Below are 24988 nucleotides of genomic sequence, written 5' to 3'. Positions count from 1 at the left end.
CTCACAATTCCAAATTATTTACTAGATAACTCAAGCATGACTTCCCACTCTGAAGGCTGAAACACGGTGGCTCTTTCAGAGTACAGTACAGAAAGGAGTACTTGCCTGCTAAGTCGTGTCCGACTCTTTGTGATCCCATGGACTGTAGCCCACAGGGATCCTCCGTCCATGGGACTTTCCAGGCAAGAATACTGGAAAGGGTTGCCATGCCCTCCTTCCTCCAGGGGATCTTCCCCACCCAGGGATCAAACTCGCATTTTTTAGGTCTCCTGCACTGGCAGGCGGGTTCTTTACCACCAGGGCCACCTGGGAAACCCATGGAAAGGGGATGGGGCTGGCCAACTTTACAGTGAGGAGACCTGACAACACTAACTCAGTCAGTTATTAAGGTCACCATCAATGGTGATAAGGAATGCTAATTTTACACAGCCTACCCCAGTCCATTCATGGGGGAAAAAAAAAAAAAAAAAAATCAGACAACAGTTAAGGTACATTTGACAAAATATCTTGCTGCTCCTCAAGGTTGTCACAAGGTCACCAAAAACAAAGTCTGAGACCCTGTCACAATGAAGAGCCTAAGGAAACATGACAGCTAAACGTAACGTAGTAGAACAAAAAATGTAATGTGCTAGATGTAAACAGCTAAATGTAACGTGCTAGAACAAAAAAAGTGCACTAAGTAAAAACTAAACAAATACAGTATGGATTTGGCTTTTTAAAAAGTGGTTTAATCAAGATCAAATGTATTTCTTCCTTGGGCTTTTTTTCTTTTTTTTAAGTTTAAATTTCTATTTCTAAGCCTGCTCTATCAAAGAATGTCTTTTTTTGTAATTATGAAATTCAGGCATCAGCATCAACATAACTTGCATTTTGACAACACATGTTCCTTTAGAGAAAGAAATGGAATTACTTGCAATGGGCAAATTACTTCTAAATTTTGGTTATTTGACTAAGCTCTTTAGTAGCTGTTTCAATTGGCATTAAACCTCAGTAAAATGGATGTTCTTACAAAGAATTTAAAGCCACACCATCTTTATACTAAAAGAATAAAGATTTTTATTAAGCATTGTAAGTTGCATTCAATAGCCTTCAGATACACCACACCACAACCCATCTACAATCAGTCAAACCCAACAGCAGTTCATTCTTGCACAATCCATGAGTTAGGGCAAAACTCCCTTCAACTTACAGTAAGATCCTACTCAGGTCTTGCGGGCAGGGATTGGGGAATTACATCTCATTTCTGATCACTAATGTGTGATGAAGAGCATCAGGAGAATTATATGAAAACGAATAAGAAGTGATTCTGATTTCAAAGTACATTGTTTGGAAACATTAACAAAAACATCAAAATGATATAAGTATACCTGCTTCTACTAAATTCTTGATGGGAAAGTTCTCAAGAACAAGCAATTTGTTTCCTGCTACAGAAGGGGGGGTTGTTTTTTTTTTGTTTTTTCTTTTAAAGATCAAAGGGATTTTTTTTTTCACAGAATTTCATATTTTGCTAATATGAAGGCATAAAACAGCAACAAAGAACAATAATGCATACAGCAGTGAATACACCAGGGTAATGTTGATATTTGAAACAGCTAGATAATTTGGGGGGTTTTAGAATAAATGCAACAGAGGTCAATAATCACAAAATTTTAAGGTTAGAGCAAGATCAGTCAATGACTAAACAGAGTTAACATCTTTTATAGGACTATTACTGATTATTAGCATTTTTGTTTTGCAAATGGGCACATACTGGTAAGAATGGAAGAAAGGACAATAACATGCATAATATTAACTACACACTTTAAAAATTATGAACCATGCAGAAGTTTAGCTCAAGTAAGTAGCACTAATGGTCTACATCCGATTCAAAACCACATAGTTCATTGATCACAGATGCATGGTATTAAGTCACGAAAAGTTTCAGAACACATTGTGTTGATTTTGAAAGGTCATTTGCATCTTCTATGATTTCAACTTTATCTCCATTTAACTTGCTTGTAAAGTATGTATGATGTACTGTATATTTAAAATCAGCAGAACGGCAATATTACTCTATAATTTTTTGTTCTGATAGTTGCACTTTTTTTCTTAACACAAAAGAACCACATCAACAGTGATGAATTTTAAGTAAGAAAGAAAAACTGTGGTTGTGCCTTATTTCTTTCATAATCATAAAATCAAAGCCTTAGACAAAGCTTTCTTGTGAACAGTAATGCAAAATCAAAGATAATGGCATACATATGGTGCCAAATGCTAAAAATGATATTTTAAGCTATATATACTTAAAGACTGCCAAAATTTGTTTTCTTTATAGTTCAAGAAACACAACTATAGGCTTTTGTCATTAACCAGTTTAAACTTTGTGTGTACTTCATTTTAAGTGTGGGAGTCAAATGCTCTTCATTTTCTTTCTCTCTTTTTGTTTTATTGTAGCATTTTGACTACAACTGGTTAAAACTAAAAATGTGTTGTTTAAATCTCTGATATCAAAGAGGGATCCGAATTTCCAAAGTCCTCATTTTTCTCTTACGGAAAGGAAAAAATGTACATAACTGTAGGCTCTCTTTCTCTCCAGATATTCCTAAATCCTTACCCTTCCAGCATCCTTCACCCTCTATAAAAAATAAGTTTACTCTTCTTTCTTTAAGACAGCTGCCTCCAGAGCATCAGCTCTACGGCAAGCACTGTCTGTACTTAGTGCATTTAAGTGAGGATTTGTATTGCACGTCTTAGAGTCATTGTTCAAGGCACTTTCCGAGTGGCTGGGGGCCCTGGTGTCGCCCGCGCTCCCGTTCATCTGGGGAGCCGGCTTCTCCTCAGCCACCGCTCCATTTTCAGCCAGGGACCCGTCTGAAGACATAGCGGAGGATTTAGATTCCCCGGATCTCGACTTCAGTTCTTTGGCCACTTCTTCTGCTGAAGCAGCATAGGGAGGCTTGCCCTATTAAAAATGAAAGACAGCAAGCAATAAGGCAGTGTTTGATAAACAGCGGGAGAGAGGAGACACCAACTGAGGCCTGGTGACTCACTGCAGATTCAAGAATAGAATGCAGTGAATGTGTGGCTGTGTCCCTCACTGTACGTACTCTCTACCCTATGGATATTATACACTGTCATATACTCTATGCACTCTATTATATACTCTATATATTCTCTATACACTTGGCCCTTGATCAACATGGATTTGGACTGCCCAAGTCCACCATTATATGGATTTTTTTTCAGTCGATACGTACTATAGCCCTAAATGAATCTGCAAATGCAGAACTGTGGATATGGAAGCAGGCTAACTATAAAGTTCTGTGTGGATTTTTGACTGCATGTTGTCAAGGGTCAACTTCATAATCCATATACACTCTATAATACATATACATTCTATATTCTATGCTCTATATCTGCTCTATTCATTCTGTTATGTACTCTATCCACTCTGCAGTCTATATACAGAGTAGAACTGGAGGTACCTATCTTGTACACCAGGGGTTATCATGTTTCCTATCTGGGCTCATTTTCACACAGTGTCTTCTCATTTTAGTTTTGAATCCTGCAATTCGGAAATACTCATGTAAACTTTTCTAAAGGTCAATACTTCTGTCATTCTCTAGGAACCTTGAGGAAAGTAATTACTATAAAAATACAGGAGGGCCAAAAGGGAAGAAAAAGAATACTGACGATTTCAGGTAGGTGCTTTCAAATCTCAAAGCCCTCACTCTTCTTAAGGGAAAAGTCCACTTCCCAGACTGAACACACACTTGGTGCAGCACTGCCAGTGGTGATGGAGCAGTGCCCTCACAGATGCCTGCTACGGGAAACGCTCCGTGGGGACTGCTCATTAGGGGACCGCCCTATAGTTATGAAGGATGCAGGGAGACTAAGAAGGAAAGACAGCCTGCAGCTGTTTGGAAACAGACACTCTCTCTCTACAGCAAATTGTTCCATAAGCCCAGACCACTGCAAAGAGTCGCCCACCACTATAAGCACCATGAGCAGGGGGCAGCACTGCCTCTTGTCCCACTGACATAGCCTCTCAGAACTGCCCCATCAGGATGGCAAGAACAGAGACAGTGGGGCCAGCGACTCAGTAAATAAGGTGCCAGTTATCATCCGTCCTTCTCAAGGGGCAAGGGTACTACTTTCACTTAAAATGAGCAACAGGAAATACCACGGTGAAGCCACACATTACACCAATAAAAGATGGAACAGCATCCCCAAGGACAATGAAATACGTCAGAATGGCACGCCAGTAAATAATTAAGACTTCTTCCTCTGATTTTAAAACAGGCTATGACAGGACAGGATGAACAGGAACACATATTAACCCAGGAAAAGCCATCAAGGGAGGTGAAAACCTTAGGGAAGAATTAAAAATTAAAGAAAAAATAATTCCAGAAAGGAACACTAAACTAAAAGAAACACCACTAAATAAACATTATATAAAACCTGAAGGCTAAAGAAGAAAAATTTTAAAATCAGAGACAAAGAAAGGGAAATGTGGGTCAAACTCACAATGAGATCCCATTTTACACCCACAAGGATGGCTAAACTCAGTAACAGAGAGTAGCAAGGGTTGCCATGGACGCATATAGTATTGGAATCTTCATATGTTGCTAATAGGAATGGAAAATGCAGTCACTTAGAAAATTTTGCGGCTCCTCAAATGCTTAAACACAGAGTTACCATATGACCAAGAAATTCACTTTTACATATATACTCAAGAGAACTGAAAATGTGTCCATACAAAAACTTGCACACAAAGACTACAATTAACAGTGTTCTATTATATATTTAAACGTTGCTGAGAATATCTTAAAAGATACATTCCCATCACAAGAAAATGAAATCTGTAATTATGTGCAGTGATGGATGTTTACTAGACTTACTCTGGTGATCATTTTGTAAATACAAGTATCAAATCATTATGTTGTATAAATGAAACTGATATAATATTGTGTCAATTATATCTCATTAAAACTTGGGGGGAAAAACACAAAATATATGTGTTCTGTATATATGTGTTCATAGGACTGAAGCGACTTAGCAGCAGCAGCAACATTATTCATAATAGCAAAAAAGTGGAAACAATCTAAATGTCCATCAACTGATGAACAAGTAAACAAAATGTAGTACTATCTAGACAGTGGCGCATCACTCACAGTAATGAAGAATGAAGTCCTGGTCTGGGGCACAGCAGGTGCATTTACATGGTATGTACGGAGGGCAAGTCCAGACAGAAAGCAGATCATCAGAGTCTACGAGGGTGGGGTGTGACTGCTCATGAGTAAAGCTTCTTTTGGGGTTTCTTCTGGGGTGATAAATGTTCTAGAATTAGTGGTGATTGCTGTATGACCTTGAGAATACACTGAATTGTACACTTTAAACAGATGAACTACATTAGTGTATGAGTCACATCTTGAGACAAAAGGAATCCAGAGTATGCCAAACACTGAAGACAGAGCACCAGAGATGAAAAGAGACCAAAGCAAAAGAACTGAAATGAAAAACAACTAATTCAAGAAAATTTTCTGGAAAAAAAAAAATTTGAAATTGTGCTTGGAAACAAAGTATTGCATACTGAGTGCAATGACCCAAGAATGACCAGCACTAAACTTCAGCAAAAAAAAAAAAAATGAAGGAGTTTGTGGCGGGGGTGGGGTGGGGGGAGAAATTTAGGCATTTAGGTCAAAACATCAAATGACTTCAAAGGGAAAGACAACTCAATTATTATTCATCTTTATTAGTCATGAAGCAAAGCTTTATGACAGAAGAAAATCATATAACATGCGTAAAAGTCTCTTGAGAAGATGTGAACCAATATTTCTAATTACTGGGAAAATAAACTACTTTCAAATTAAATACTGTTTTCCTAAGTCCTCCCTAGGAACTCACTAAAGCAAAGAGCCTCAGAGGGACAAAATGGAACAGCAGCCTCAAGGCTTATGGGGCACAGGACATGAAGTTATCTACAGACCCTGGATAAATGTAGCTGAAAGGATAATGTACCTTGGACAATGTAGACAGTAGTAGCATGGCTACTTTTTAAAATGTGAGAATGGTGGGGGAAAATGGAGGAAGCACATACCAACACTTTAATTGTTTTCTGTGATTGTGCTGGTGATGGAAGTATTAGCTATTCCTCAAGGTAAGAGAAACCCAAGTAAGATGGTAGGCACTGAGAGAGGGGACCAGAGGGCAGACAGACTGAAACCACAGTCACAGACAACTAGCCAATCTGATCACATGGACCACAGCCTTGTCTAACTCAGTGAAACTAGGCCATGCCGTATGGGGCCACCCAAAACGGACGGGTCATGGTGGAGAGGTCTGACAGAATGTGGTCCACTGGAGAAGGGAATGGCAAACCACTTCAGTATTCTTGCCTTGAGAACCGCATGAACAGTATGAAAAGGCAAAAAGATAGGACACTGAAAGATGAACTCCCCAGGTCAGTAGGTGCCCAATATGCTACTAGAGATCAGTGGAGAAATAACTCCAGAAAGAATCAAGGGATGGAGCCAAAGGATTGAGGGCAGGAGGAGAAGGGGATGACGGAGGATGAGTTGGTTGGATGGCATCACCAACTCGATGGACATGGGTCTGGGTGGACTCCAGGAATTGGTGATGGACAGGGAGGCCTCGCATGCTGCAGTTCATGAGGTCGCAAAGAGTCGGACATGACTGAGTGACTGAACTGAACTGAACTGATCAGACTGTGTATACAATGTGGAATGAAATAAATGATGAGTTATGGGATGTTCTAATTTAATCATTCTCTCGGTTCTGAGAACCAAGATTCTCAGGAGGGAAGAAAGGACATACTGACATAAATAGTAAACATTAAGTCAAATTCCTAAAATTCTGAATTTGAATTAGAAGAGTCAATTTAATTGGGGTGGGCGGGAACAGCAGATTACATGTATATATGTTTCCATGTGCATTGTACATGAGTGTGCATGGGTACACCTTTCCCCTCTAGATCTGTTCATAGGAAAAGCCCAGAAACGGTGATTTGGTCTAGAAGAAAGAACATACAGATGTAACAGAGATGAGACTAAATAAAAGTCTTATAGTCTTCAGTTTAAACTGGAAACATCCGTGTGAATTCAAGAGAATCCTACCTTTAAAAAATATAATAAAAAGCATATCATTTGTGTGTGTGTTTATATATATAAAGAAATAGGACTGTGTGTGTCTGTGCACACAGAACACTAGGAACTGTGATTGACACTGTGGCCGCTTATGTCCATCAGGGAGTGCTCTTACTGTGGTCTTGAAATGCCATTTCTCACTAAAGAAACCAAGAAACAAAGAGAAATGACGGTCACTGGTTTGCTGGGCTGGGTGATACACCAGACAGGAAGTTACTGAAGACTAGAGGTCACAGCAAAGGGTCCCAGTGGCCAAGGACAGGTGAGTTGAGCTACAGAACCATGTGTTGATCTATAGCTTTCCTGAAGGGCTGTAAGACTGAGGCACCAGATGGAAAGTGATGGGAAGCATCTCTTTATAAAAATACCCCAAAAAAGAAAAACAAATGATGGAACGAGAGTATCTTCATTTTGCAATCTGCAGCATATGAACGGATCAACAGGTTCTGACACATAAAAAAAGATAAGCAGACAGGAAAGCACAGGAGCCCACTGCAGTCTTGCCACAGGGACAAACCGAAGTACAACGAAGCATCCAGATCCAGCTACTAGTGGGCAAGAAAGGTCAGAGTCACACAAGGAACAGTACCGTGAGTGTGCACTCAGCAAAAGCCAGGATCCTGAAGGCGAAATAGCCTGAGTTGTCCTTCAGTTGATAAATGGAGGAAAAAGGGAGGAAGGGAAACCTGTTGATTCAGACAGACTTAGAAGACATAGCAAACTAAAAAAAACTAATACAATTCATCAAGTGTCTAGGAAGGCACATATGAGCGATAAAAAAACAGAAAGTGACAAGGGAGAAATAACAGAGTGTAAAACTCCAGGGTTGTGGTTATGTTGTGCAGAGGGAGGCAGGAGGTTAGTGTTGTGACTGGGCCTGTGAGGCTCTCAGAAAGAGCTGGGAAAATGCTATTCATCACATGGGTGATGGCTACACGGCTATTTGCCTTATATCTCATTAAACTACATTTTGATATATGTGTGTGTGGTTTTTTGGTATCTAGGTTTTATAATGAAAATAAAAGTGCTTAAGCAATATAGAGATACATATTTCCCACTACTAGCTCAGGAAAGGCCCTTGTACCCACCAAGGATGACCGTAATGAAAATCCAGAGGCATTTTATAAGACAAGCTCCAGGCTAGAGAAGTAAGAAAGAAGTTCTCCTCCTTCTCATAAACCTGCTGAGAGACTGAGAGTACCTCTGGCTCAAAAGAGCATTTTGATGAAGGCTGAGGACGGTCAGGGTGGGACTACAGGGGAGCCAGAATGAGCTGAGGACCAGAATGAGCATCCCCCTTGCTGGATGCTGCACAGCTAACAGGGGCTGCCTGGACCTGTTTTCAGGCAAGAGACTGTTTCTGTACTTGACTTATTTGATGTATTTCATCAAAACGGAAGCTATCAAGATGCTAAGATCACCTGGCAAGCAGAAGTTTTATTGTCTCTTGGCCAACTATTTCCAAATAAGGACTATTAATTAATAAATGAGTCACACAAGGGTACTCCTCTTAATGTTTACAAGGATGCTATGAGAAAAAAATTGTGTACTTTGATTAAAGCCATAATTCAATAAATGAGACAACGTAATACAGTGTTAAGGTTGATTGGTCTTTTTAAAATATCATTCTCAAGGGCAAATTAATCAGAATCCAGGTCCTAAAATGGAGTATCCAGAGCAGAAGAAAGTTCTAGCTCTTTCATGAAGACAGACATGTGACTTTATTTTCTCATGAGCTGATCCTTTCATGGAAGAACTAGTCAAGATGGTGGGGGGGGGGGGGGGCGGGGAAGCACTGTTCTAGCATTTACAAAGTCACAACTTCTTTTTAAATCCTAAATGTGATTTACCTAAATAATATAGATAGCATTAACAGCTTCTGGATTATTCTCAGCTAAATTCCCAGGGACAGCACGTGATCATGAGCTCACACTCTTTACCCCAAACGATGCTAAAACGGTCTGGGCTTGCGGGAAGGTGGGTTTGAAAACCACCACGTGCCACTATTGGGTCAGAAGCCTTCCAGCGGCCCCTCTCTGGTCAGGGGCCCTGAAACACTGGCCGGGGCAGAGCAGGCGCCCAGCAGTGAACTGGCACTAGCACTACGTGGTGCTATTACCTGAATCGCACCCTGGTTTTTATAGCCTCTGCCATAGTACCTTCCACCTCTTCCAAATGTTCGGATCACTGGAGTGGAAATAACGCCTCTTGGACGCCTAAAACACATAAAAGAGGACAAAAGCAAACAGACTTGTATCTGTTCAAGGTAACATTTAAAATAATATCAAATGGATTTAAAGGTGTCTAGCCTATGCTATGGAGAAGGCAATGGCACCCCACTCCAGTACTCTTGCCTGGAAAATCTCATGGACGAAGGAGCCTGGTGGGCTGCAGTCCATGGGGTCGCTGAGTCGGACACGACTGAGCAACTTCACTTTCACTTTTCACTGTCATGAATTGGAGAAGGAAATGGCAACCCACTCCAGTGTTCTTGCCTGGAGAATCCCAGGGACGGGGGAGCCTGGTGGGCTGCCATCTATGGGGTCGCACAGAGTCAGACACGACTGAAGCGACTTAGCAGCAGCAGCAGCAGTCTGTGCTATAGGAAGCACAGAGTTTAATTTCTGGATAATTATTTAACAATGGTTTAAATAATTACATAATGTTGTATATAATGGAATCCTACATAACCACTAAGAATATATTTAATGATATAAAGATGTTACCAGTAAGCATATAATTAAAGTAACAGATAAAAGGTTGGTTTTATTTACACAAATACATTTTCGTTGTTCAGAACTCACCCTCTTGCTGGTCCTCCAACAGAAACTACCTGCAGGGGGAAAGGCCCACGGCCTCCTCGGCCCCGTCTGCTCCCAGCCCAGTGGCCAACCACGGTGCCAGCTATTTCTAGCTTCCCTCCCTGAGAAGGTATAGGTTGGATTCCTGCACAGAAGTAGATGAAAAAAATCTTGACAATCACAGAAACAGCAAAGAGAAAAAAGCAAGCAATTTCTTTTCAAATGTGGTTTCTACTTCATATGAAGCCCTTTCTCTTCCTTTGTAAAGACTTCTTGTTTATTAAGTGAACTACCTTTGCACAAAGGTTTTAATTGATTTTAATGATTTTAAGTTGTCATTAAAAATATATCTGAAAGTAAGACAACTGTGTTGGCTATTGGAAGAAATCACAAATGAAATTAAGTTATGGCTGAAAAATGAGTACCGCTATTAGGCAGAAACAGAACCAATAAAGTACTGGGTGTACATGGCACACCTTCCACATTATCAAGACAGAAATCTGCAAATTCAAATGTTTTCCTCTTTGGGTAATTACTTAGTCTTTACTACCTTAACCAAACATTACAGAAATTAATCAGTAAAGCCAGCCTGTTAACTCTTATTGTGTTATTAAATGATAATTTCCTTAGGCAGGATTATAAATATTCCTTGTATTCACTAATTGGTAGCGTGAATATTCCAAAGTTTTCTAACTTACCTAAGAAAATGCTTAGATAATTAATTGATACCAAAATTTCTGATATAAACAAAACAAAACAGAACCTCAAGCATCTTCTTTTCTGGGAGATGGAAAGCATTATAATAAATTCTCCATCATCCTGGTGTTAGCCATGATCATTAACAGCCAGGCAGCTCTGTCCAACAAAAGCTACAAATAAGTCTTACATTTTCTAGTAGCCACATTAAAAAAGTAAAAACACAGGAAGTAAATATTAATAACATATATTTTATTTAACCCAATATACCCAAAATAACATGTAATCAATATAAAAAACTACTAATGAGACATTTTGCATTCTTTCTATGTTAAGTCTGTAAAATTAGATGTGCGCTTAGGACACAGCTCAGTTTGGATGAGCCACAGTTCAAGTGCTTGAAAGCCACATGTGGCCAGCGGCTACCATACTGGACAGTGGAGATCTGAATTCCAGACACAATTTGGTAGAAGTTGGGAAGCACGTTCCTATTGTCATTTCAGACTAAACCACTTCTGATAGAGCAATGTTCACAGTCAAGACTCCTCCCCAACCCCCAACAGTATTTTATCACAACTGCAGGCCAGCATGAGTTTCCAGGCAAGGGTTGCAAAAAGCTGAAGCTGACTGTAAAGCAGAGAACACACACTACTGTGCATTGTGTGATGCACAGTAACAGGAGGAAAGCACCCTGGAAAGCCAGGAAAACTAAGGGGAGGCAAGAGCAGGCATGCAAGTCCAGCAGAAGAAAAGTGGCTTCCACAGCTACAGAGAGAGGGCAGCATTCACCCAGAAGAGTATTACTATTACAAAAGATGTCTCTAGTAGCTTCTGTAAGAACCCAAGTAACTCAACTGGAAAAATATTTCTGATCAAGAAAAGGCTTGCCTATCCTAAAAGTTCTTCAAAACTGTATTTGAGTAATCCTGTAACACAGACTTGACAGTCAGGTTTAGATTTGCAGTCCCAAAATGTGGCATTTATGACAAAGTTACAAGTCATGGGCTTCAAAGTACAGCAAAATCACAAGATAATATTTCAAAACTCAATGTTAAGACTTTTTCTCACCCTCACAAGCCTAATATGAATGAGAAGAGAAGCAATGGAAATTTAAACCAGACTATTAGACTTTTCTTTACTAATATTTCTCTGAAACAAACTATGAAAAACTCTTTTATGCCAAGAACTGTACAATGCCCTTAGATTCTTCTACACAAGCATGATCCTCTTTACCTACAGAGGGCTGTTAGAGCACACGAAGGCAAAAAAAACGTCCCCGGGAATGAATGGGCAACCTGTCTATCATAGGAGGCAATGATTAGGAGGCAGGTGCAGAGAAGGGCTGTGTGTGGACACAGTGGTCCTGCTGGAAGACAGAGATGGGTCAGAGCAAAGCTGCCGCAGAGACCTGGGGGAAGGCAGAGGCTGGCAGATGAGCAGCAGCAAATACCAGAGTGGGGGGCCTATCAGAAAGGACTTGGTGCTGGAGTCAGGACAGACAAGGAGGAAGAAGAGCCAGAAGGAGCGGGAAGCTGCTGGTGGAAAAAAGCTCCAGGAGGAGTTGTGGCATAATTACCGCCCTGTGACTTGCTAGTCCTGCTGCTGTCACTGCCTGAGAAGGCTCCACAGTGTCCTGTTGCTGTCGCCACTCGGAAGGCACGGTAAGCGCCTGTCGCTACAGTTTCCCCATAGGGGCTTCCAAAGCCACAGACTCCTGTGGGACCCGGGTGGAGAGAGATGGGAGAAGCCATGAGGAACTGGGTTCAGGGAAAGCCACCAGTGGGCTTTCAGGCAGAGAGACCCCCATGTCCTTCAGTTGTTCTTACACCATCAGCTGCCAGGGAAGAGCCTCCTGACCCTTCTGCTCACCAGCAACACAGAAATGTCACCTTGCCTGCTCTTGGAGGAGTCTCTGGAGACCAAACACTATTGCTATGGGCTCTGCCACAGGCTTGGGAGGCAGCCTTAAAGGAGGACAGCCCCGCTGACCCCACAACATGAGAAAATCTTAAACCACAAATGTCAGCAGAGTTTTTGGCTACACTGACCAATTTAAAAATCATATCTCTGCAATAGCTTCTATAGCTCCCACTCCCTTTCCCATACGTAATCTCTTCCAGGATCAAGTTTGTTCCCTTCTAATGTGAAGAGCTGTTGCTGCAAACTTCATAACTAAGGCTGAGAATTATTTACAAGGTCTCAACATAGCAGGATACAGCTCACTGAGAAGGCCTGCATGTTATGTGTGTGTCTGTCTCCCCACACTAGCAAGTCCGTACCTACAGTGGTGGACACACTCACCTGCAAAGCCCCGCCCTCGGCCCTGGGCCGGGGGGACGGGCCCGAAGTGCCGTGGGTACACAGAGGTGGGGTAGAAAGGCAGCGCCGCTGGCGGTGGGAAGGGGAGTGGGTGGCTCTGCCGGGAGAAGTTCAGCCCTTCCAGGATGCTTTGTCGCATCTTTTCTACCTTGGCAGCTTGCTCGGCCTGGAAGTCAAGGACTGGCATGTGAAAACTTCATTCACAAATTCAATTCAATTGAATTGGAATGAACAGGAAAGAAAGAAGACATGCTGACCACTATGCTTCGCCTACATGTGTGTTAACCGCTTAGTCACGTCCTACTCTTTGTGACCTCATGGACGGTAGCCTACCAGGCTCCTCTGTCCGTGCTTATTTACCCATAAATAACACAGCCACAATCTGCTCAGTGACACTTTTTTACAGAATGCAATGTTGCTGCTGTTGTTGTAGTATAGTCAGTAAGTCCCGTCTGACTCTGCGACCCCATGGACTATGGCCCACCAGGCTCCTCTGTGCACGGGATTTTTCCAGGCAAGAGTAACTGGAGTGGCTTGCCATTTCCTTCTCCAGAGGATCTTCCTGACCCAGAGATCGAACCTGTATCTCCTACGTCTCCTGCATTGTCAGGCAGGTTCTTTACCACTGAGCCAGCAGGGAAGGCCACAGAATGCAAACATGATCACAAAAGCAAAAAAAAAAGCCAAAAAAAAAAAAAAAAAAGATACTTTATCTCACAATCTTATAAAACAAGAATTTAAATTTCTACCTACTCAGTATATCTTTAGATGAGAACCACTTACTATAAAATTTATTAACTGAAAACAAATTTGGTTCTCAAAATCAATGACTAAGTCCAGACAAGTCATGCTCACAGCCTTCCTTCCACTCATGCACCAGGGAGTAGATGATGCCTAGTTCACATCTTTAAATTTTACTTTCCTAATCAATTTAATTTTAGGTCAAACATTCACTTTACAGAAAAAGAACTGAGGCAAAGAGTAGTAGATGCTTCTTAAGGGATGCCTGGAGCTCTTTAATAGAGAAAGGACAATAGACCAATTGACCTGTCCATGGGGCTACCAGTGAGGTAGCCTGCACAAATGTGAACAATACAACTTGTGTATGTCACATTATACTGTGAAAAAACACTGAGTGTCTTTTGTTAATAAATACATAAATATGTATGTGCTAAGTCGCTATACCAGGAACCAATCTTTAATCAGAGAACCTGAAAACCTGCTTACTCTGTAAATTTGTCTTTAAACTGACCTTAACTTAAGCAGCATGTGGAAGAATACATGTTTTGTAGTCTAAGGTTAAAAAGCAAAAAGCTTGCAGCATATGTGAGCTTCTTTTATATACAAAGGGACAAGATAACCTCATGACCTAATTCACTTTATTTTTAAATTAGAACTTTAAAAAGTACAGTCAATCCTGACTATTCATGAGTTCCACATCTCTAAACTCAGCCACTTGCTAAAATTTATTCATAAACTCAAAATCAATACTCCTAGCATTTTCATAGTCATCTGAAGACATTCGCTGAGTTGAATAGAGCTTGAGTTGCCACCTAAGGTTAAAGAAAGCACAGCACTGTCTTCATGCTTCAGTTTTTATACTGTAAACATGCGTCCAGTCACTGTCTCCTTAGTGTCACAATTTCTGTGTTTTTGTGAATGATTTTGCTGTTAGAATAGCACAGTGCTGAGTATTGGCTAGTGCTTCCAAGTGCCAGGCTGTGATGTGCCGTACAGAGAAAATGCGTGTGTTAGTTAAATGAGCTTTGTTGAAGCTGAGTTATAACATTGCCAGTCATAAGTTCAATGTGAGTGAGTTAACAATATATATGCATTAAGAAGTATTTAAACAGAAATATACATAACACAAGGTTATTGTCTTATTGACTGACTGATGAAGACAATGCAACGGAAGGCTTGCAGAACCCTAACCCTGTGCAAAGATTCCGTATTTGCTAATTCAGTGTTCAAGGTGAATTTATACAGTACAATTACCGTGAATAATGAGAACCAAGTGTATGTCCTGGGCTCAGCTCATGTGGGCACTGAATTGACATTTAGTTACACACTGGGCTGGGCTCAATCTAAATTAGATTCTTGTTGCATGGGCTCATTATAAATTCAGTAGGAAAGACAACAGATTAGCTAGTGAACATTATTTCATTCTGGTTAGAAGTGGCCACCCCCTCCTCCCTGCCCCACCCAGCCTGCTTTCCTGCAACTGACCTGACCATCACAGAGGTCGATGAGTGGGGTCTTTTCCCGGCTTGCTTTGAGGAGTTTGGACTGGAAGAGCTTCCCATCAAAATACATCCAAGGACAGCAGTGTTCCCAGGGTACTGGCTGGCCACATGCGTCGTTTGCAAACAGGGCCATGTCCACGCCACTCATGAAGAGAGCTGACAGCTGAATGCCTCGGGGGTCGAGGTTCTCAATCTTTAAATGGAAAAGAATTATTTCTATGGAGTAAGAGTACTACAGCATCCAATTCTTGCAATGTCTGACTATAACTCTCCATGGGTCATAAAGACACCCCTCAACCAAATGCCCCCTAAGTAGCTCTATCACTACCTTACAGTGACTTAACACTGACCTGTCTGAACAGAAAGACTTTTTATGTTATTTAACAAATTTAAGTTTAAGAGGCTGTTCTATAAACATACTGAAATATTTCAATTTGGAATTTGTGAAGAGTTATACAAGTGTAAATCAATACTGTGTTTAAGGTGGACACATGACAAAGTAACTGATCATTAGTTTAACTCCTTAGCAGTTACTCATTTATGAAATAAAATTTTATATTGCAGATTCTAAACACTGGTAATATATTAACAGAAATGTGGTAAAAAGGAATATTCTATTAAGATTCTGCATTTTTAAAGTAGTTATCTTAAAAAATTATTTGGAAAGAAATTACTTGGTATAATTTCATTCTAAAGCTTATATTTTATGTCTACATTATTTTATATGTTAATGTTTTAGATAGCAACTTATTAATGAGACTGTCAAAATGTTTTAGGAGAAATGGATAGCTTATAAATGAAAGAACACAACAGCAAAAACACTGTATCTGAACCATGCAGACTATCAGAATCTAGAGACTTGCATTTCTGGGTTCTTTTCCCTCAAGTCATTGGTGCTGTGAGCCTCCCTTTGTACACACAGGCCTTTCTTCTAGCATCTAATGCACAGGATAAGAAACACCGACAAATACAGTCAACTCTTGATTATCTGTGAAGGACCTAGTTTGTGGATTATCCAGGACTGAGTTTTAACTGTCCTGGTTTCTGTCTTCCCACCATGCATGCTTATTTTCTAAGGTTATGGTATCTTGAGAATGCAGTCTTTATGTGTACCAAACTAAGCAATGCCTAATTGTGGCAGGTAAACGAGCTTTTCATTAAAGAGAAAAAAGATGACTCCAGTGCCAAATATTAATGAACTTATGATTATCTGATGTTTCGTGCTGTCGTCGTCAACATTCCCCATTATCAGCTAACACCATATTTTTCAACTTAAAAAAAAACAAAACAACACAAAAAACAAAACTTGAAGTCAATGCAGTGAAGAACTTCCTGAACCTGGACAAGCCTGTCCCTCCCAGCCCACGCCTGCTGGCTTCTGCTTCTCCAATGTAGTGCTGGAAAGAGTAACTAATAAGCATATTCAGTTGAGGGCAGGTGGGTTCGGGATGACAGATGAATTTTTACATTTATGAGCAGAAAGCGGGGCGGGCGCAAAATGGAAATAAAAAAGTCACCTAACCTACTTAGATCCCTACTGATCCTGCCTCTCTCTGCACTGTAGAAAGGAAGTGGAAATTCCTTTCTTCTGAGTCTCAAGGCAGAGAGAGAGAGTTTCTCCTTCCTAAACACTGACGCTGTGGGAAAGTGTCACAGCAGCGATGCCAGCCTGAGCTTGGGGGCTGCCCGTGCAGCACCCATCTCCTGGCCTCTCTGCAGGGACGATGGCAACTAGGCCTCTAGCTGCTCTCTTGTTGCCAGTCCACAGTTGTCCAGGCCAGGAGAGGAGGGCCTGGTCAAGGCGGAGGGGAAGGCAACGGTGCTGCTGCTGCTGCTCTGAGAAAACAAAGTGGCAGCAGTGTCCTTCGGGGAAACTCGGTACTACTGCCATTTCTTAGCGACTGGAGGTGCAGATCATATGCACCCTCAGGCCTTACTTAACTAACAGGGCTCAAACCCACTCTGGCAGATGGCCATCTGAGGGCTAAGAAATCAGAGCTGGAACACAGAGCCACCTGAGTTAAAACAAGTAACTTCCCAATGAGCTCATGGGAGGAATGGCTAAGTCTACCTTATCCACACACATATGTATTTATTTTAAATGACCTTATCATTACTTAATGAACTATGTTTTTATGGGTTTAAGAAATGATTTTCAAGTCAATTAGTTTTAGAACTAGCAACTATTATTAATTCAATAAAGGAAAATTCTTAGAAACTGTCTAAATAAAGTGAATAAAATCTCAATTACTGCGTGGATTCACTTTATTCAAAAAACTTTTTTTAAATTTTAATTATTTTACATGGTACTTTATATTTCATTCCCTAAATGTTAATTATACATATAACACTAATATTTATGGGGTACTTAATAAATATGTATCAGATACCACACAAAGTATTTTTTCATATATTATTTCATTAACATCTCAACAACTGTATGGGTGATACTGCTGTTAGAACTCCATTTCATAGATGGAGAAACTGAGTCACAGAGAGCTCAAGGTCACAAAACTGATAACTGGTAGCACCAGAATCTGAACCCTTGATCATAGAAATGGCTGTAATATTCACATCTTAACCTCATTCTATAGAAATGGCTGTAATATTCACATCTTAACCTCATTCTCTTATACCACGGAAGATAAAATATCCACCATTATTCCTCAACTAGAAAAATAGTGACAAGATTTTCTGATCTTACAGGAAACACAAATATGGAATGCATCTCCAGCCAATTAGTTGAAGAACCAAATTCCAGTGCGGTTTACTTTGTCCAACTTCTAATTACTGGGCAACAGACTCTTACTTTGATTTGGCATATTTACCTATATGCACAACAATTCTTACAGGTATCACAGACATGCTGCACGTCCCTAATACTGTCTTTAAAGCTCTTCATTTTCCATCTTTTAATTCTGCACTTGGCATGTGAAACTGTTAAAAGAATTTAAGGCAATTATAGGGATGTCAAGAGCAAGGGAGAAAGAAACTGGATAAATATTAAAACTGTACAAAGATCTTTCTCTTCATCCTTTACCCACCCTCCTTCAAATACAGCATCAGTGCTGATTTTACCTTAGTCTTTATGTTTGTGCTGGTAACCTAGAAGAAGTGCCAAAAAAAAAATAATGATAACAGGGAAAAAGTGAGAGCTGTCAATCACTGAGCCACGCAGAACATTCAATTGTTCAGGGTTGTGGCGGGAGGACAGAGAATGGACAAGATGAAACTCTTGCAAATTCATTTAAATCAATGGTTTCAACATCTTTTCCCAAACCTCCCATCAGAATAGCCATCAAGAGGGCAAACTGTCAAAACTAGGTCTTTTCTTTCTCTTCTCCTCTTATTCTCAAAGCAAATGATGGCAAAAATGGGAGAAGAAAAACAGGATCTGGGCAATCCACAAACTGGATAATGGCCTCTAAAACAACAACAAAAATCAAGAGTTGACTATATCCTAAGCAGGAAAATGGTGTTTTATAGAAAAGCATTGTCACTGCTTTTGAAATATCAAAACAACTTTAATGGTTAAGTGAAAAAGCCATTTTGAAATTTACTTTTCTATCACTGAATTTTGGGACTCTCAGTCTCTGCATAGGGATTTTTGTTCATTTAAATAATGATTAGTTCTCAATCTGATAACTGAGAGGATCACTGATCTTAAAAAACAAAACAAAACAAAACACCCCAACTATTTCTCCCCTCAATGAATGCTGTTATTTTTCCCTTCCAGCTCTTTCAGAATTTATGGTGCTCGTGGATGAAGCACTAATGATGCAGGCTGTCCTTGGTGAAAGGAACACAGACCTCCAGACCAGCAAGACCCAAAGGGATAGTGGTGGGCTTGAAGTAACTGCACATAAAATGGGTCTTTCTAAACACAGCTCTAGAAATGCCTGGCTTTAGATGAAGAATCAGGAGAAAATCATGAAAGCACTAAGACCTCAAAAGAACCAAAATGAAAGCTTAGAGTGTGACTATCTTTCAAAAGTTATATCCTATGTGTTGATCCAAAAATGAAAAGGATATGGGAGAAGATGAACTTTGAGTAAAAGCAAGTTGATGGTGAATAAGGCTTGGTGGGCATACCTGATACCTGGCGGTCTGATTTTCAGAACTGGGATGTCAATACTGATGTAATAATCTAAATAAGAGAAACAGGAAGTAGAGGTAGAGGGATGGCACCACACTCTAGTAAAAGTATTTACAACACCCCTGAGCACAGTCTGCTGATGAAGACGGTGGTGATGGCACCACACTCTAGGACACAGGACGCAGAGCCTGCACTTAGTACCAGCCTCTCAGGGGACACCCGGTCAAATATTCTAGAACGAAAACTTAAATTCAAAAACCATTAAAAAAAAACTTTCTGTCTAACAGAAAAGCTTAAACTACAAAGTAAAGAGTATAATTTGAGGCAGACTCTCCTAAGTTTGGTTTAGTTTAGCTTGTTTCAAAGTCATCAGAAGCCTAAGGTGATCACAAATGACATGGGCTCCACACAGTTGAGGGTCAACACTGGATTACTGAATTTAACTCAATAATTTAGGGGCAACCACAGATTTATTGAGCCCCAACAGGAGAATACTGAAAACCCATCAAATGAGTCTAAAACTCTTCTGCAGGGTAAGAACGCCTTCATAAAGAATGGTAAAAAGATCTAAAAGTGAAGGCGATTTTGTCAAAAGAGATTACTTGATTACAAATCAAATTTTGTAAAAAAACAAACAAAAAACACAAACCGCAACAAAAAAAATCAAACCAATGGCAAAGAAAAAACCAAAACCCTGTACATTAAAAAGAAAAGGCAGATCCACTAATTCAGCTAACTCTGAAGTCTTGAACTTTCTAAAATTTAGTGTAGAAATTAGAAAGCAACTACAGCCACGTGGACACAGTGACTAATAAAAGTGCACTGAAAAGATAAGCACACCAAAAAATCAGGTGATAAAATGGACAAAATTAATACTGTCAAAACAATCAAAGGAAAAAAAAAGAATACTAGAAGGGAAAACTAAAAGGAATACGATGTTAAATGCTGACTAGAAGGGCACAGGAATGATGACATAACATTGTTCTTCAAGTGGTTTTTTAAAAGGGATTTATAATACCAGGAGGGCAAAGACTATTTTTTTTTTTTTAACAGAAAACGAATGTTGTATTTAGGAATAATAGAACGAAATAAGAAAAAGAATCCTGGCCAGATGTTAGTAAACTCTTAGGACCAAGCCCTCCCAGGGTTTGGGATCCCCACCTGAAATAAAAGGCAAGTTTACTTCCTGATGTGAAAAACAAGAATAAACACCCACTGGTAAACATGGGAAAAATCTTTATCGCACAAAAGTAGACTTGACTGTTTCTATAACCGGGAAGGAAATTCCTTTTGCCCTGAAGGCTCTCAAGTTCACGTCATTAGTATTACTAGTTTAGTGCACTGAGTGACTGCTTGGTGAGCCATGGCTCCAAAACAAGACCTCCCAAAACAAAGAATGAGGATTATAGATTACCTTGAGCTCCTGCAGCTGATCAGGCTCATAGAGTTTGGGGGACAGCGCCTGAGCCAGGAAGGCATCCAGCTCCTGGCGACGCAGTATCCGTGCTCCAGGCCACTGCACCATATACCTACAGGGGGTGGACAGAGAGGGTCTCGTGTCAGGATGGAGCACTCACCAGTCACACGCACAACCTGGTGTTCGGCTTCTAGGGAGAGTCAGGATGACACAAACCAAGGAGGCCTATATGGATTTCTTAGCCAGCTTCTCTAGTTTCCCTGGATGATGCCAGTTACAAATGGAAACCTAATCATTAGCTGAGCTGATCAGAATGTTTGATTCTGCAATAATTAACAAGCACACTAAATAAGAACACACTGCAAACCAGCTGGTGATTTTTTAATTTGATATAACATATATTTTTCTGACGGGTTTAAACTCTGAAAATATATGTTAAGCACCAATTTATTTGATTTATCTATTTTAATTCAACACACGATATCTGGGAGGCAGGTCCTAAGTCCAAACAACCAAGATTTACCTCCTGATGAAGAGTTAAGTCTTGTGTAAACTGTCTGCATGGAAGGGGCTCTGGTGGTGGCAGGTGAATGCCCTGCAGTGGAACAGGAAGTGACAGCAGGGACAATAAAGCTTCAGGCTTCAGAACCGGCACCTGAAGAACAAGTGCCTGTAATCCCTGGGGTCATGCAGACTTACTGGGGCCACCCTGGTGTGAGCACCTAAAGGGAAATCAATTTCTAAGTCTCCAAACTTCCATTTGTACTATCTGCCTGAGAACTGCCAGGTGTCCATAGTCCCTTTCCTCTATTGATCATTTCCCCTTTACTCACCTTGCCGCTCAGCGCTGGCCCAGTGACAACCTCCAGAGCATTAGGTAAAGGCACAACCCCAACCAGTATTTGGGTGTGAGAGAGTGAGGGGCTAGCCAGTAAGAACTTCATCATAAGCCTCACTGCATATCCAATGGTTCCTAAATCTGTATTCAGCAAACTTGAAGGATGACCTAGTCAAGTTGCCAGCTGATACCCCCAAACAACTCCTGGTGATCCCTATGTGATCTCTGCAAATAGCTTAAGAGGAGTCTAGAGAACTGTGACATGCCTAACAAAGCTCTTTTCCAGTACTGTCTGCTGAAAAAGGTTTCTCAGCACTTAAAATTTAAGTTGACAAAATTAGAATCAGAGTTAGTGCAGAGCCTTCTCTCATTTCGGTAATAATATTCATCCACAGGAATGTAAACATAAAAGGGGAAGGAGGAAGTTCTATCCAAATGACTAAGAGGAGTATTTTCAATAAAAATCCCAATAGAAAAATGAAAGTGCTCACTGGTGCCAGGTGCTAGTCTGAGTATTTACACACAACTGATTCCTTAAGTGGTCACAGCCACTCTGGGGCAGGAACCATTATTGCCCCATTATAGAGATGGTGAAGTGGAGGCACAGAGCTTATGTACTTCATGGTCAAATTATGCAGTAGAAGCAGAAAAGAAGGTAAACAAACAAGGTAAACAAGGTGGGTGTTAAATCTCTGTGGTATTTATATTTGATCAGATATACTTAAAAGAGTGATGTAAAAGTTTTACTTCATTAAACTGTCAACATTTATAAAGATAAAAATAATACCCTATGCAATTGGTTGTGTGCCAAACATCTTAAACAAGTCTTACTGAGTTTTAACCAGAATTTGATGTAAGAAACAGCAAATCTGAAGAAAGTCTCCCTACTTTTCTCTGAAAAAAATTATTGTGGAAAGCTTGTGCTCAATATAAAATGTTCTCTGCCTAGGTATCCGTATTATGTATCCCTTTTGTTTTTCTTATTTTTTAAAAACTGTGGTAAAATACACATAACATCTGAGCAGCTAACGCTTCAAAATACACATAACAAAAAATCTAGCATTTTAATCACTTTTAAATTGACAGTGCAACAGCATTAGTTATATTCACTGTATCCCAACAGACATCCCCCACCATCCACCACTACAACTCTTTTCATCCTGCAAACACTAAATCCCCCCCTTTACCCCCTAGCCCTAAGGCTAGATGTTTCTTTAAATATGATGATTTGGGAAAAGACTGTTTCATGGACAGGTTGCTTTTCTCAAGTTCTTTCCTGGTTTTCCTGGCAGCAAAGACTCTCAGCACTCAGTTTAGCTGCAACAGAAAGTCTTTTGGGTTAGCGGTGGTTTAGTCGCCAAGTTGTGTCCGACTCTTTGCGATCCCATGCACTGTAGCCTGCCAGGCTCCTCTGTCCATGGGATTTCCCAGGCAAGAATGCTGGAGTGGGTTGTCATTGCCTTCTTCATGGGCTCTCCTGACCCAGGAGATCAAACCTGGGTCTCCTGCATGGCAGGCAGATTCTTTACCAACTTAGCTACGAGAGAATCCCAATACCTACCATTTCTTCCATCTGACTTTCTTTTTACATTTTAACGAAGTTAACTTTTATCTCTTTTTCAATTCAAGTCCTCAGAAGGACCTTCTGTATATAGAAAGAGCATGATGTGTGTTCCTGAAGATACGTATATACACAGACAGACAGCTTAAATACCACAGAACGTGGACGGTGCCACCGGCACTGCAGTGAACAAAAGCTGACCCTTGGTAATCTCCTGTGTCCACACTATCCTTATCTGTGCACTGACAGTGTTTTCAATCCCTTTATGTTTCTCAATTTTCTCCAGATACTTTTTCTCATGTCTTCCTCCTGGGCCTTTCTACCACTGGAGTCTGAGGGTATCTGAGTTCCCTGCTAGTCACTTCTCCTCTCACTGCCCTTTAGAAGCACAGAAGCTGGACTAGAAGCAGGTCTCCAAGTCACTTGGTGGACAGAACCAACATGGTCTGCCTCTGACTGGCACAGTTGGGCAGCTGAACCCTGGCTGAGTTCCTGGGGTATTGCAACAAGCTGCACTTGTTTGGGGGGCTCAAACCCTCTATCTAATTTATTAAGTTCCTCCAGAAAGTAACTCAGTTTGTCTTCTCAGAAGCTCTCTTGGATAAGGACCTCATCTGTCTGGTCTCAGCTGTCCCCCAGGAAGGATGCTTTCTGCTTCATTCTGGATACATGCTTCACCCTCACACTGAACCTCTGTTCAGATGCTGGTCCCTCCTTGGCGTCACTACAAGGATTCTAGAGATTTGGCTATCATTCTCCCCCTTTCTGATTGCTCTATTTATTCATTCATTCATTCATTTATTTATGGCTATGCTGGGTCTTCACTGCTGCATACTGGCTTTCTCTAGTTGTGGCTCACCAGCTTCTCATTGTGCCAGCTTCTCTCGTTGCGGAGTACTGGCTCCAGGGCGTGTAGGCTTCAGAAATTGTGGCCCTCAGTACTTGCTGTGAATGGGATTAGTTGCCCCGAGGCATGTAGGATCTTCCCAGACCAGGGATGGAATCTGTGTCCCTTGCATTGGCAGGGAATTCTTAATCACTGGTGACCCAGTGAAGTCCTGATTGCTCTTGCAATGTCACATTTGGAACATATGTAACACATGGGTACTGACATCACTAGTGAAAGCACAGAGAAGATCACCACCTCCTGCCCCAAAGGCAGAAGTTGAACCTCATCACAAAAGAAGAGCAGCAAATCTAGACTGAGAAAAAGTCTACCCAGAGACTGACAAACTGCACCCAGGGGCTGGCTGGCTGTTTTTAAACACAATTTCCTGGAGCAGCCACACCCATTGCTGTCTAAAAGACATGATCTCCAGATCCCTGGTGGCTCAGAGGTTAAAGTGTCTGCCTCCAATGCAGGAAACCCGGGTTCAATCCCTGGGTCAGGAAGATCCCCTGGAGAAGGAAATGGCAACCCACTCCAGTATTCTTGCCTGGAGAATCCCACGGACAGAAGAGCTTGGTAGGCTACAGTCCATGGGGTCACAAAGAGTCGGACACGACTGAGTGACTTCACTTTCACTTTCACTTCCAGATCCCTGATCTACAAAACACACCAGTGTTTACTCTTCAGAAACATCTCTGCATCAACCCAAAGAAACCTGAGAAGTTTGGAAGAGACAAGGCACCTCAGTGCAAGAACAAGGCAAGATTTTGTTGCTAATAAAGTATGTTACTGCAATAACAAGAAAAATCTGAGTATCTGTAGATGAGATGTATCAGTATTTTTCTGATTTTGAGGATGTCCTTTAAAAAAAAAGAAAGAAAGAGATTAGGGATAAGAGGAGTATCATACTCACAGCTTCCATTCAAGAGATGCAGGACAAACACCCAGGAGAGAAGAGGAGAAAGCCACTGCAGTAAGTTTAA

At 40.8% G+C, this 24988-nt stretch overlaps 1 protein-coding gene across 2 annotated transcripts in view; it reads right to left on the bottom strand.

Annotated features, from left to right (window-relative positions):
* Positions 1033–24988, bottom strand: part of LOC102171874 (constitutive coactivator of PPAR-gamma-like protein 1) — a 117348-nt gene continuing 93392 nt past the window's right edge. Inside the window, exons 12-18 of one of the 2 annotated variants that reach the window (XM_005684175.3) lie at positions 20715–20829; positions 15188–15397; positions 12944–13127; positions 12219–12356; positions 9950–10091; positions 9265–9361; positions 1033–2941 (exon numbers count right to left, since the gene is read on the bottom strand). In XM_005684175.3, coding sequence (XP_005684232.3) covers positions 2630–2941; positions 9265–9361; positions 9950–10091; positions 12219–12356; positions 12944–13127; positions 15188–15397; positions 20715–20829 — 1198 coding nt within the window. In that variant the 3' untranslated portion in view covers positions 1033–2629. Of the gene's footprint in view, positions 2942–9264; positions 9362–9949; positions 10092–12218; positions 12357–12943; positions 13128–15187; positions 15398–19274; positions 19352–20714; positions 20830–24988 lie in introns of those variants that run through there. The other variant, XM_018052502.1, reaches the window with a different exon arrangement.

Source organism: Capra hircus, chromosome 8 (assembly GCF_001704415.2).
Source record: "Capra hircus breed San Clemente chromosome 8, ASM170441v1, whole genome shotgun sequence".
Taxonomy (NCBI): Eukaryota; Metazoa; Chordata; class Mammalia; order Artiodactyla; family Bovidae; genus Capra; species Capra hircus.
This window is presented reverse-complemented; position numbering and strand designations above follow the sequence as displayed.